The 12,609-nt window shown below is 43.6% G+C and overlaps 1 protein-coding gene across 1 annotated transcript in view; it reads right to left on the reverse strand.

The window, feature by feature from the left end:
* WDR82 (WD repeat domain 82) overlaps nucleotides 1-12,609 on the reverse strand; it is a 136,637-nt gene that overhangs the window by 97,346 nt on the left and 26,682 nt on the right. The window contains exons 2-5 of the mRNA XM_086939026.1: nucleotides 6,477-6,574; nucleotides 5,775-5,841; nucleotides 4,307-4,406; nucleotides 3,905-4,021 (exon numbers count right to left, since the gene is read on the reverse strand). Coding sequence (XP_086795152.1) covers nucleotides 3,905-4,021; nucleotides 4,307-4,406; nucleotides 5,775-5,841; nucleotides 6,477-6,574 — 382 coding nt within the window. The remainder of the gene's footprint in view (nucleotides 1-3,904; nucleotides 4,022-4,306; nucleotides 4,407-5,774; nucleotides 5,842-6,476; nucleotides 6,575-12,609) is intronic.

Raw genomic sequence — 12,609 nt, forward strand, 5'->3', positions numbered from 1 at the left:
GCTGCAAGGCCGCTATTGCCTCTTGGAGTGGTCACGTCCTTGACGATTTTGGCGTCCTCTCTGCGGTTGACGAGAGAAAGACGCCGACTGGCCCAGACGTTGATTGGAATACTGAGGCTTGTACGATTGGGAGGATTGGGATGAATATCTTTGAAGGTTGCCACCCCTATAAGAGGAGAAACCTTTCCCTCTCGCCCCTCTAAAAGGAACCTTACGGTAGTTCAACTAACCCAAGGACTTTGCTGTGTCCGTATCCTTTTTAATGCTTTGAAGAGCCTCATCCACATGCTTTCCGAAAAGCATTTCTCCTTCGAATGGTAAGTCCAAGATTTTGTTCTGGACCTCCTGGTGAAACCAGGTCGCTCGCAACCAGCCCCGACGCCGTAGCACAGCTGATCCAGCCAACGCACGAAAGGCAGTGGACGCTATGTCCATAGCAAAATCTATTACCTCCGAAGACCTCTCTCCTTCCATCAAGACTTTCTAGGCCTCATCCCTTGTAGATTCCGGAAGCTGTTCCACAAACTGGGACAGTTCGCACCACATCTGGCGATCATACCTGCAGAGGATGGCAAGGGCATTGGCAACACGGACAAGGACACTGGCCATAGAGGAGAATCTTTTGCCTACATCGTCCTAACGCCTTCCTTCTTTATCCGGAGGTGTAGTAAGGGGCGTGGAAGGATTTTTCGATTTGCTTTGTGCCGCTTGAGAAATTACAGAATCCGGCTTAGGTTGTCCCAGTAGACAAGCTGGACTGTGTATTTTTTCTCTAGCCTGGGAAGAACCGGAATGACTGTCGCCGGATTTTGCATAACTTTAACTCCCTCCGACCATACATGTTCGATGACAGGAATAGATCGGACCGACCTCTTGTATGGTTCTTTAAAGTCATATAGGAAGCAGTCTGACAGCACAGTCGTGATAGGCAGACCAAATCTTATAGATGCCCTCTCCATGAAGTTATGGAATCCCCCAATGTCAGCAGGCGGAGAGGTAGCAGTATCCTGCCCAGTCACATCTGGATCTTGAACACCACTATCATCCTGATCCAGATCTGGATCATGCGTAGGCTCTTCCTGAACATCATCAGAAGAATCATCATCTACTACCTCTTGGACTTTCTCTCTGGGTTCTGGTTGCACAGCCCTATGAACCACCGTCGTTACTATGAGTGCCGGAGCAGGAGGTCTAACAGGTAAAGGAGGGCGCTCCTGCTGTGGAATAGGTGGAGTTGGAAACCTGCTCCTGTAATCCTGCAACATCAGTTGTAAGTCCGATATTAGAGATGATGGCATGGCCACCATGTCCTGCCTTAAGGTTGGAGGAGGTGTGCTTTGCTGGACATATTTCTGTTCATAATATTCCGCAGTGTCCGTATCCTGACACTTCACATTTAAGTCCGAGGGACTGTAGGCATCCCTATATGGATTCTCTTCCTCGTCATCAGACTCCTCATCAAACAACATAGTTGGGAGTAAGGGTGTTACTCTTCCAGGAGAAGTCATCTCCGGAGTAATCTGCTGCTTTCGCATGGAAATGTGTATTTTCTGAATCGTCGACGACCTCGCCGAGGGAGTCGTCGAAGGAACCGCCGATGGAACAGTCGACGGAGAAGTGGTCCTTGTCGACGGAGCTTTCATCGTCGGCGGTGGATTGATAGTCATGGCGTCATCAACGAACTCGTCGTCATCAAGATTACCGCCGCCGACGTAGTCTTAGTCGGCGAAGCAGCCGTCGACACTACGCTCATCATCATGATCGTCGAGAATACAGCCATTGTCGACGAGCAGGAAGGCACCTTAAATGTCGAATATGTTATGAATGCAGTCTACGTCGACAAGAGCCCCCGTCGACGGAGCCACATTAGAAATCAAGGGAGTGGACGTCGACAGAGACACCGTCGACGGTCCCGTCGACTGAGCCACATTAGAAATCAAGGCTTTGAGAAGTCGTTGACGTACCTGCTGATTTAGTCGTCGACGGACGCGGTTTGTCAGGTTTTCCATCCTGAGAGGCAGCAGTCAGTTTCTTGTTCTCCTTCCCTTTTAGAGATGGTTGTGAAGGAACAGAAACATCCTTTTTCATCTTTTTGGCTGTGTCCACCTCAGCAGCCTGTCCCAGCCTCTCCTTTTCACCTCGGTGAGGAGATTTAATGGGACTAGCCCTCTCAGAGATCTTTTGTTGGGCTTTGACAGGGATCTCAGAAGTAGAGCGAGGTGACCTACCCCTCTTTCTGGACTTTCTGGAAGATGTAGCAGATGAAGAGTCCTCCTCATCCGAAGACAGTACTTCCTTCCGTGACTTCATTTTCTGTAGCCAAGTTAATAATCGGCCCTCCCTGTCTCTCAATGTCTTTGTAGAAAAAGTCCTACAGATCTTGCAATCTGTGGCCTTGTGGTCTGGATACAGGCAATAGATACAGTCATCATGCTTGTCCTCCACAAAAAGTCTTTTTTGCACAGGTAGCACAGGCCCTGAACAAAGCCTTCTTTTCCTTGTCCGACATTATAATCTTTTGAAGTAATTTGCAGAAGAATTGAAGTTGAAAAGAAAGAAAACTGAGCAGAGCTCAGTGGAGACTCCCTAGTACAACGTGCGGTAGAAAATCTGAGGCTCTCTCAGGAGGGTTCTATGGGGTGAGGCTATTCTGATTGGTTGTTGCAGAAAGTTTGGGCTCTTTTACACAAAGAGGGTGATATGCTACGAGATGAGGCCTAGGCCTGGTTTTTCTCTTTTGTACCTATGGTTATGATATTTTTTTATTTACTGAGGCTCCCATTCCGACGACGGGGAATGATACAAAGCATGGGAATCTATGAAAGTTCCAATACTGGGGTAATATTTAATAACTATTAAAAAGCGGATTGATGCTATTTCTAGCTGGTCCCATTTTGGGTACAGGTCACTGTAAGGACATGTTACTATTAAAATTTCGACCCAGCCTACTTTTAAATACCATGCACCCTGCCTTATGTGCCTTAAGTAAGTGACTTCGTATTTTCAAAAGGGTTTATTATTAGTGACGTACTGCAGTTTTTACAGCCAGGTTTGTACCTCCACTATAGTGGATGGCACAATATGTGCTTCAGTCCACTATTGGCATTTAACTTCCATGTCCTTGGTATACTTTGAAATATACTAGGGACTTGCAGGCAAGTTAAATCTGCCAATTAAGCCATGTTTAAAGGCAACTCAGGGGCACTATACTGCAGGTTAGCAATGGTAAAAAGCACAGATATCTAAAGTCAGCAAAAATGTATAACTTACCTAACGGTGAAAAATCCAGGGTGACCATTCAGAAAATGCCGATTCCCTACAGTACCCGTCTCTGGCGCTTGTAAATTTGGATCAGTTAAGTGGCAAGGCTGAGGTGGGCTCTCACTAAAGGGAAGCGAGCTGGGTCCTGTGCTAGGTACACGTCTCTTACTCAACTACAAATGCCTCTTCCTATTGATTAAAACGAGCACCTTGGAAACAAACCTTGAACTGATGACAGCTCGCTGAGCAGAAGCGCATTAGGTTTGAGGGTAAATTCGCCTGGTTTCAAGCCTCACTGATTGAAGGGGAGAAAATGGCATGCAAGGGACATGCTTGTGCAAGAATCCATTGTGATCAGAGGCACATACCTCTAACAGAGAGATCACAAAGTCATAAGGCTGCTGGCCACTTTAACAAGTTGACAATAGAAATCAAGACAGCAGGAGAATCCTATTGTGCCCTGCGTTATACTGATAGATGTGATATACTTGTGCAATATACTTGTGCAAATTAACAATAGTACAAATGTACAGCACTCAGGCAATTAGAGTAATGAACACATTATCACATCCATATAGTTTAACTAAGGTTGATTTTTCTTTGAAATTATCAATTATCTACTGCAGAAGAACTGGATAAATACCTTGTCAAAAGAGCGAAGGTCATAAAGTTTAACCATTTCGGAATTAACACCGGCAGCAAAAATGAGTCCTTCCGGGTCAAACGAACACACAGGCTTCCCTTGGAGATGCATAAGGCCCTGTAGAGAAGACAATCCAAGAAAACCAACCACTAAAAAAAGAGTCAAAATGTTTTAACTAGTTTTTTTATTTTTTAAAGAATACCCAATCAAAATAGTATTTTATACCAAAACGTTGGCCCTGGTGCAGAAAAGCAGAGCATCCTTAACCTCATATTGATCATTCTCTTGATACTAATATGAGCAAACGGTTTCCCCTCAGTCTCAAAGAGTTAATGCCACCTCGCACAGATTACAAACGTACACCCACCCCATCATTAATATAGACACCAATTTAGCACTCACCTGACAGTTTGGAGAACGCAAGTCCCAAAGTCGAATTGTCTTGTCAAGAGAACCCGAAATAAATGTGTCATCAACTGGTGACATTGACAAAGCCACAACTCTACAGCAAAAATGGAAAATGAATTAAAAGATAATATGCAACCAGCCAGAGGAAAACCAGATTAAAGTAAAACAGGACTAACAGTTGTATAAGAAAGCTACACTTCTGAAGATTTAGAACTGGTACACAGTATTCAACCCAAAAAAAAAAAAAATGTTTACTCTTTAAATGGTACATGCTCAAATAGAGTTTGAACAAATGTCCAACCTGCAACCGGACTGCCATCTCTACACATTAAGCATGCTCCATAAACTCCCATACTGAGGAGATAAGGCCACCGACCACCCACAAGAAAGGTTGACACCCTGCTTGCTTCACCTGTCAAATATCCCCCACCTCCTAAAAAGGCACCTGGCCCCATTCTAAATCTTAGTGGACAACTGCCAGCAAAATAATCTTCAGTGGGTTTCTTCACACCAGTTACCACCTCAACTGGTACCCTACACTGACAAAATCTTATACAAAAAAAAACACTGAAGTAGCTGCAAGTCAATAGGACTGATGCTCTACATAACAAAAACACATAAGTTGCAACTTGTACTAACAAGCATTTGCAATATAATCGGTCTCGCATTAACGAGAGTTAGGCTATTGGCAATGCAAAATCTTAAACTCACAAATGCAAAACCTACTGCATCACAAATATTTGTTTTACTAGCGCCCATGAGGCACTTTCACATTCATGAAGGCCGTGCCCCTTTCTTTAGATAAGCCGCGTTTAAAGAAAGGGGTGTGTCCGACATTAAGGTGAAACCACTGCGTGGGGGCTTTCACAAAAAAGCATGTTTGTCAAGTTGATGAACAGATATTTTTTTGTAAAAGCACCCATGCCATGCTTTTGTCGGCCTCATACCTTTCTTTAGACATGGTTTGTGTAATGAAAGGGGCGAGACTAGCGCTGCCTGGCCGGTAGTAAAACAAAATAAATAAGTAAGCGCAGCCGCTAAATGCGGACAGCGCTGCTAAACTAAATAAAAAATTGCGGCTACTATAGTAAAAGTGTACAGCTTTTAAAATCAAAATAAAAGTGGATGGCGTGCTGCTAAGTAGTCGGTGAAATAGGGGGGAGGAGCATTAAATAAAAAACAGACCATGTAAGAACACCAGTAAAAGGTCCAGTCGTTATGGGAGGTAACAAAAGCAGAAAAGGTGGTCCCAAGGAGGGAATAACAAGCCTTATAACTACTCTGACCCCACGCTTACGGACACCAATGACAAGCCAATAAAAAATGTGGGCGGGGCTTCAAAGCCATACTCCACTACTGCATGCCTCGCAGCAGCGCATGCACTGCTCAGGCTCGACCTAAAAAAAAGGTACATCTTCAAATAATATACGGAGGAGCAAAACGCCGCCATCAACTCACTTACCTTTTACTGTGTCCTGGGAAGTAGCGTATGTATTTATTGTCATGAAGAGAGAGGTATCTGATTGTATCTATGGGGAGATAAAAATATATATGAGCAAGTCAACAAGAGGACCACTGGGGAAAAAAAAGTGTGGGCTACCAAGATTGTGACACTTACTATGAAATAAGAGTAAGAATGGGGAAGGAACACAAAATGTCAGCACAAAAGAAACTGAGGCACAACAATCTTGTACACACAAATGCATCCTCACATCTGTGCTAGTACTATTTTTGACATTCAGAATTTTACTACAAAATGATATGAAGGCTTAACGCTTTATATAGCATTATATCAGCAGACCTGAACTCCTCCGTTACCTGTTTTAGACTTTTCCATTAGATGTAATGACTGATGCATTGTTTCGTAGAGTGTGCTCTGTCCCAGGCAAGGCAGTGGCCTGTACAGTTATCTCCAGTACCGGGCGGTATCGTAGACCCTCAAACTGTACAAACTACTACCTCAACCCAGTGGCAGGCAGGGCCCATTCAGGTGCACATTTCCAAGAGGAAGGGTAGGATACACAATCAGACTGTAAGCCCTGGTGTCAGGCTTCACAAGAAAATCTTGCTGCTGAAAAGACGACATGAAAGTATGGTACAGCGCAATAAGAACATGCAAGATAACTGAACACAGTATTAGTCATGATCACGTACACAGGCTTACCATCAATCTTGTTGGAACTGTAAACCACAGTGTTGGCAGCATGTGTGTATCGGATAAGGTCCACCCCATACTTCTTACTGTACAGAGTCCGCTTCGGCCTGAGAAAAACAGTCATCAATTAGGCTTAAAGTAAAGCAAGATTACTTTAAAACGTTTGCATCACGTACAAAGACATTGACTTAAAGTAAAGAACAAAGGTTGCTCCGTCAGTGCACCTTTGTTTACACAATTTCCATTTGGATACGATTTCCATTTTCTAGAATGTCTGTGAAAAAATTAAAAACATTAGAGTGCAATTTTCAAGGCCAGAATGCTCCCCACATTTATATGTCCCACTTGCAAAAGAAGAAAGCATTAGCAAAGCTGGTAGATCTTGCCATTATGACCTACTGGCTTTGCCAATGTTGTGCAGCATTGAAGAAGAAAAAAAGTGATTAGCATCAATATTTTGCGGCTGCGTCAATAGACATTTGCTTACTTAGGACATTTGTGTGCATGCATGCGCCTACTGAATGACACTGCAGCCATTTTACTTTGTTATTTTCAGATTAAAAATGGCAGGCATCAATTGGAGCAGTAAATTAAAAGTAATTTTCACTTGCGCAAAAGCTCATTTGTGAAACCGAAGCAGCGACTGAGAACGGTCAAGCCCTCCTAAAAAAAAAGTAAAACAAGACTACAAATTAAAAAGGATGGTAAAGAAAAAATGCTTCAGGGCAGGGGCAAATTCGAGAAGAGGAAGGCAAGCCATCGAATAAGATTCAAGCAGATGTGGGTAACAAAGTTAAACCTCTGAAAAAGAGGGGTCCAACACTCCAAAGGGACAGGGCACCACAAGGGTGGTAAAGTCAACAAAATATATATTAGCATACCAATAATCCAATAAAGCATTCATCACACACACATCCCACTCAAGCATCCTTGGGTCACTTTATCAGTAGCCAGTAAGTCCGATCCAAATCTACAACCCGCAAAAATATATACAAACGTTTTTAGCTTTTATTAAGTTGGTTCAGAAAATTAAACTTATTAAAACACCTTTATATATTAAAAACAAAGCATCATAATACACGTTAAAAAACACAGAATAATAGAGATCTAATAAAATTGCATTTGCAGCAAAATCAAGAGTTTAAAAATTCATTAACATAACCACAGTATTATATAATCATGGATTCGATACAGCATTCATAGATTCTGACAAACAAAAAAACGTATTTATAAGCCAAGAAAAAGCGACGCATTTCGGAGGGTTTACGTGGATCCAACCTCCTTTAGGCTTCTTAGTATTTGGTTATGCCAGCAGTATCTATATACAAAAACATTTATTTTAAGATTCCTGCAAAATTGTTTACATAAAAAAAAATCATATAGTTAAACATGAACCAACCCTATAGCATCATCTTATATATATTAATATTTTGCCACAATGTTCTAACAATCCGACAAAATTGTAAAAGAAACTCATTAGTAGTCCTAATTCCTTGAGTTACTGGCTCTGAACATGCTATAAGACCCTTCCGACATCAAACTGATGGAATCAAACAATTCAGAACCATCTGATTCACTCTACCACAATCTTGTCAATCACACAATAAAAACAAACCATATCATACGTGATGGGCCAGCTAGGCTCCATCCGGATTACTGATGCACCACATCTGTGGGGTATATGCACCCCTAACCCTGTTTATCTGGAGTACACTACTTTACTAAAAAATGTGTATATGCCTTTATGCTAGGGGTGCTACATAGGCATCCCTCGTTTTGGATTCAAGAAACTATGCATATATATAACCTTTTATGATTGCATATTCTAATAATAAGAGAGGGGATAAACTCCAAAAAACTAAGAATAATGCCTTATGGTAAAATAGGGGTGCAGGTACTCCCATATGATGACACCCGGCTCCATAACCAATATCCTAGCATAGATACAACTCCTCAATGGTTACTCACTCATATCAGCGTTCGCCTAACAGTCCTAGGGTTACTAAGATGGTATCTAAATACCCACCAGGCTATCACTTAATCCATATATTCTCTTGAAGAAATCCTTTCAATCAAAGTACTTTTGACTAAGGTTAGGAGATCACTGCCAGTGCCTAACGAGTCCTTATATATCCTTATATATCCTAAAATAGGAAAGACTACACATTAGTCTGAAGTAGCATATTTGCTCCAAATGGAAAATGCACCCAACAATTCTAAAATTGTAACCTACCATTAGTATTGATAGTTGGTACGTGTAAATGAGGAACAGTCTCAGAGATTAAAAGCCTCCTATAAATAATAGGTGTCAATTCTGCAAATGAAAGGAGTCCACATGTTAGTGACTCACCCTTGATATAATCGTAACTTTCATGACTCCTTAAAACATGTATAGCATGCAACACATACCTTTCTAGTATAGGTTCTAGGAAGGGTCTTATAGCATGTTCAGAGCCAGTAAATCAAGGAATTAGGACTACTAATGAGTTTCTTTAACAATTGTTTAGGATTGTTAGAACATTTTGGCAAAATATTAATATATGTAAGATGATGCTAGAGGGTTGGTTCATGTTGAACTTTGATGTTTATTTACGTAAACAATTTTGCAGGAATCGTAAAATAAATGTTTTTTTGTATATAGATACTGCTGTCATAACCAAATACTAAGAAGCCTGAAGAAGGAGGTTGGATCCAAGTAAACCCTCCGAAACGAGTCGCTTTTTTCTTGGCTTATAAATACACTTTTTTGTGTTATTTGTCAGAATCTATGAATGCTGTATCGAATCAATGATTATATACTACTGTGGTTATGTGTTTTAAACTCTTGATTTTGCTGCAAATGCAATTTTATTAGATCTTTATTATTTTGTGTGTTTTTTATGTGTATTATGATGCTTTGTTTTAATATATAAAGGTGTTTTAATAGGTTTAATTTTCTGAACCAACTTAATAAAAGCTAAAAACGTTTATATATATTTCTGCAGATTGTAGATTTGGATCTGACTTACTGGCTACTGATAGTGACCTAAGGATGCTTGAGCGGGATGTGTGTGGTGAATGCATTATTGGTATGCTAATATAATACCCCAAAGGGAGTTATTTTGGTGACAAAGTTAAAACCATAGCACGCTATAAATTCATTAAGTTCCTAGAATAAATGGACCACAAGAGGTCTTTCACAAAGACCGCTAAATGCGGTCTGTACATGACAGAATGAGCACTGGCAAAGCCAATAGGGCGTACCTATGTGAGATCTATTGGCTTTGCCAATGTTTCTTAGCCATGTAGCAACATGGCTGAAAGTAAAGAAAAAAGCTGTTTAACAGCCAGCGTGACCGGGTCTTTCTTTTTACTTTCAGCCATGCTGCACTGAAGCCAGTACTGCTGTACAATATGGCCTAAACATCGACCAAGCCAATAGATATCACATAGGTGAGCACAATTGGCTTTGCCAAAACTGGTTTCTTCTTGGTGTCCACGACTATGCTGCCCATGCTTTAGATACAATTCCTACTCGGCCATATGCTTATGAAAGTGCAGGTCTTGGGAAAGGAAGGAATTATGTTTTACTCTGCTGGCTCCTTTTCCTTGAAGGAACAGGGAAGAAGAGGGAGCATGAAACTTTCCCCGAGCTGTGGCCAGCTCACACAAGCTCCTGTTGCAACTTCTTGAAGAGTTGTATAAAGGCTGTGGCAGGTGGAGGTTAACCATATAAGCTCCATTCCTGCTGAACGCACGGATTGCTACAGCAGTTACTGCACCATCGTAAAATGCAGTGTCCAAAGAAATATGACAGGATACTGGAGACATTCCTGCAGTCGTGGGGCATAGTGTTCAGGCAGAGGTGAGGTGGGGCTCAACATACCACAGTAGTTTCTGCTCTGTCCAGGAAATGTCAAAGCCCAGCATCTTGTGTGGGTTTCAGGCAGGCTGTACAATGCAACAACAGTCCCTAATGTGTCCAGGGAGTATGGTTGGGGGCACAGGGTAATGTCAAAGCAAATGCACCCTGACAACAGTCCCTGCAGTTATTGCACATGCAGTGTCCGCAACACTCCTACTCCATGGGGAGAGCATTCTGCCTGTAAATGATCTCACTTTGAAGTTTTCTGAAAGCGTATTAGGCACCAGGCTCCCTTGAAGACACTGATATTTGACATCAGTTTTTGAATGCATACTAAATGTGACGAGATGAGAACCAGATTTACAGGCCTGTTTACAGATGAGGAGCTTTTGGAAGGATACTGGTAAATAGGATTTTGGCATGGGAGGGATAAAGTGAACCAGGAGAGCCTAAGGCAGCAAATGAAAAAGCAAGAAAAACACAAAGCCAATGCAAGCAACGGGCAGAATGTCCCAGGTCAAATTCTGAAACTCCTCAAGATGTCTTTAGCACACCACATAGCTGTGCTGTCTGGTAGGCTGCGACCTAAAAATACGGCACCGCACCCCGGTATTCAATTGTACACCTTTCTTTTCAAGCAGCTGTGCATGTAATTAGACAGAATATAGTCACAGCCGATAGATTAAGGGAGTCAACCCTGTGCTATAAACTGTGGCGTTTGGAAGCAAAATGTAAACACTCCAATCCAATGAATGAGTATGGCTGACCGATATCCTCTGTGCCCGTGTATTTTTTGGGCACAAAATGAGGTTGGCGCAACATCTAAAGCTAGGTCTAGGGATGGTGCCAAGTTGGAGGCGAAGTAGCAGTACCTTCTTGGAGCTCCGCTTGCCACGACAGATTAACGAATCCAAATCCCTGAATCCGGGACCCCTCACACCACAGATGGGGGCGCCTGTAACTTGGCTCACTTGCGGCTGTGGGGAGGACGGGAGATCGAAGGACCCCCTGAGCGAGCTAAAAGGCAAGATGAGCGAGCGGCCTGCTGCCGGGTCAGAGCCCTTCTGAGCAGATCAGGGAGTGCGGGATACGCAGCTGCGGATGTATCGGAAGGCCCACTTGCCGGGGAAGTGATAAGATGACAGTGTGGCCCAGCAGCAGACAAGAGCAGCTAGAGGTGGCCACTCTCGTGGATGAACCGGGATCGGGCCCACAGAGCAAGACACCGGGAAATCGCATGAGGAGAGACCGGGCTGGATGCGGCGCACAACAGCGGGAGAAGGTGACGACCCAGCCACCAGGCAGACTGGAGAAGAGCAGGCCCCGATGGACCCTGCGAAGGCCAGGCTGCAGACACGCAGAGAAAGAGCGGTGGCTGCCAGGCGGAGGAGTAGACTGAAGCTCCCCCTCCGTAAAACACGCTGTGGACCGACTCGCTTGCTGCATACAGGTCTGGCCACAACAGAGGAGAGGCGGTGAGCTGCAGCAGCTTTGGCCAATAGTGGAGACATCATGAGTGCAGGGTGGAGCTCTGGAGCAGAATGAGTCACCGCAGCCATCTCGAGCTGAATGCCGGAGCTGGATCTTTGGTCTTGGATTACCCACCCGGGAAGGCAGTTTGGCACAGGTGACTCCCTAGATTAGTTTGATGGTAGGGGTGCAACCCGCCGCTGGCGCTGAGATTTGAACTAAGGAGGCCCCAAGACACAATTGAGGGCCAGCCTGTAGACGTTCTAGGCCCAGACTGCGAGGCTTGGGCCTAAGCTAGAAAGGGGAAGCTCTGGCCAAAGGAAGAAAGGCGGGAACATTAGCCCCACTTGTGGATCTGAGGCTTGGGCCCCTGGACATTCTGCTGCCCCAGTCGGAACCTCAACCACTCCCGCCTTCGTAGTGGTAGGCAATAGCAGCTTACAGAGTGCCCTGTCCCAGTGCACACGGTCTGGCTCCGGCTAGAGGGTAGGAATTCATGAGCCTTCAACTAACAGAGTAGGAAATGGCCTAGGCCTTCTTCAGAAACAGGTCTTCTAGACCTTAATATAGGTGGCCCTCCAAGATGTTCCTCCACCAGGCGAGAAAGGAGCACACAATCTAAGATCTCCTGCAGACACAAGGTTCTAAGAGAACAGAGACATGTGGTTCAGAACAGACACCTTCTCAATCACAAGAGAAGGATATGGATTCAGTGAGTGAACAGAGAGGGGCCAATCACATCTGGCTTTATAGAGAAACTCTGACACGCTTAGGGAAGACTTTGCAGCCCTTAGGCAAGACAAGTACAGATGTCCAAGAAATTGCAGA

The sequence above is a fragment of the Lissotriton vulgaris genome, chromosome 9, assembly GCF_964263255.1.
Source record: "Lissotriton vulgaris chromosome 9, aLisVul1.2, whole genome shotgun sequence".
Classification (NCBI taxonomy): Eukaryota; Metazoa; Chordata; class Amphibia; order Caudata; family Salamandridae; genus Lissotriton; species Lissotriton vulgaris.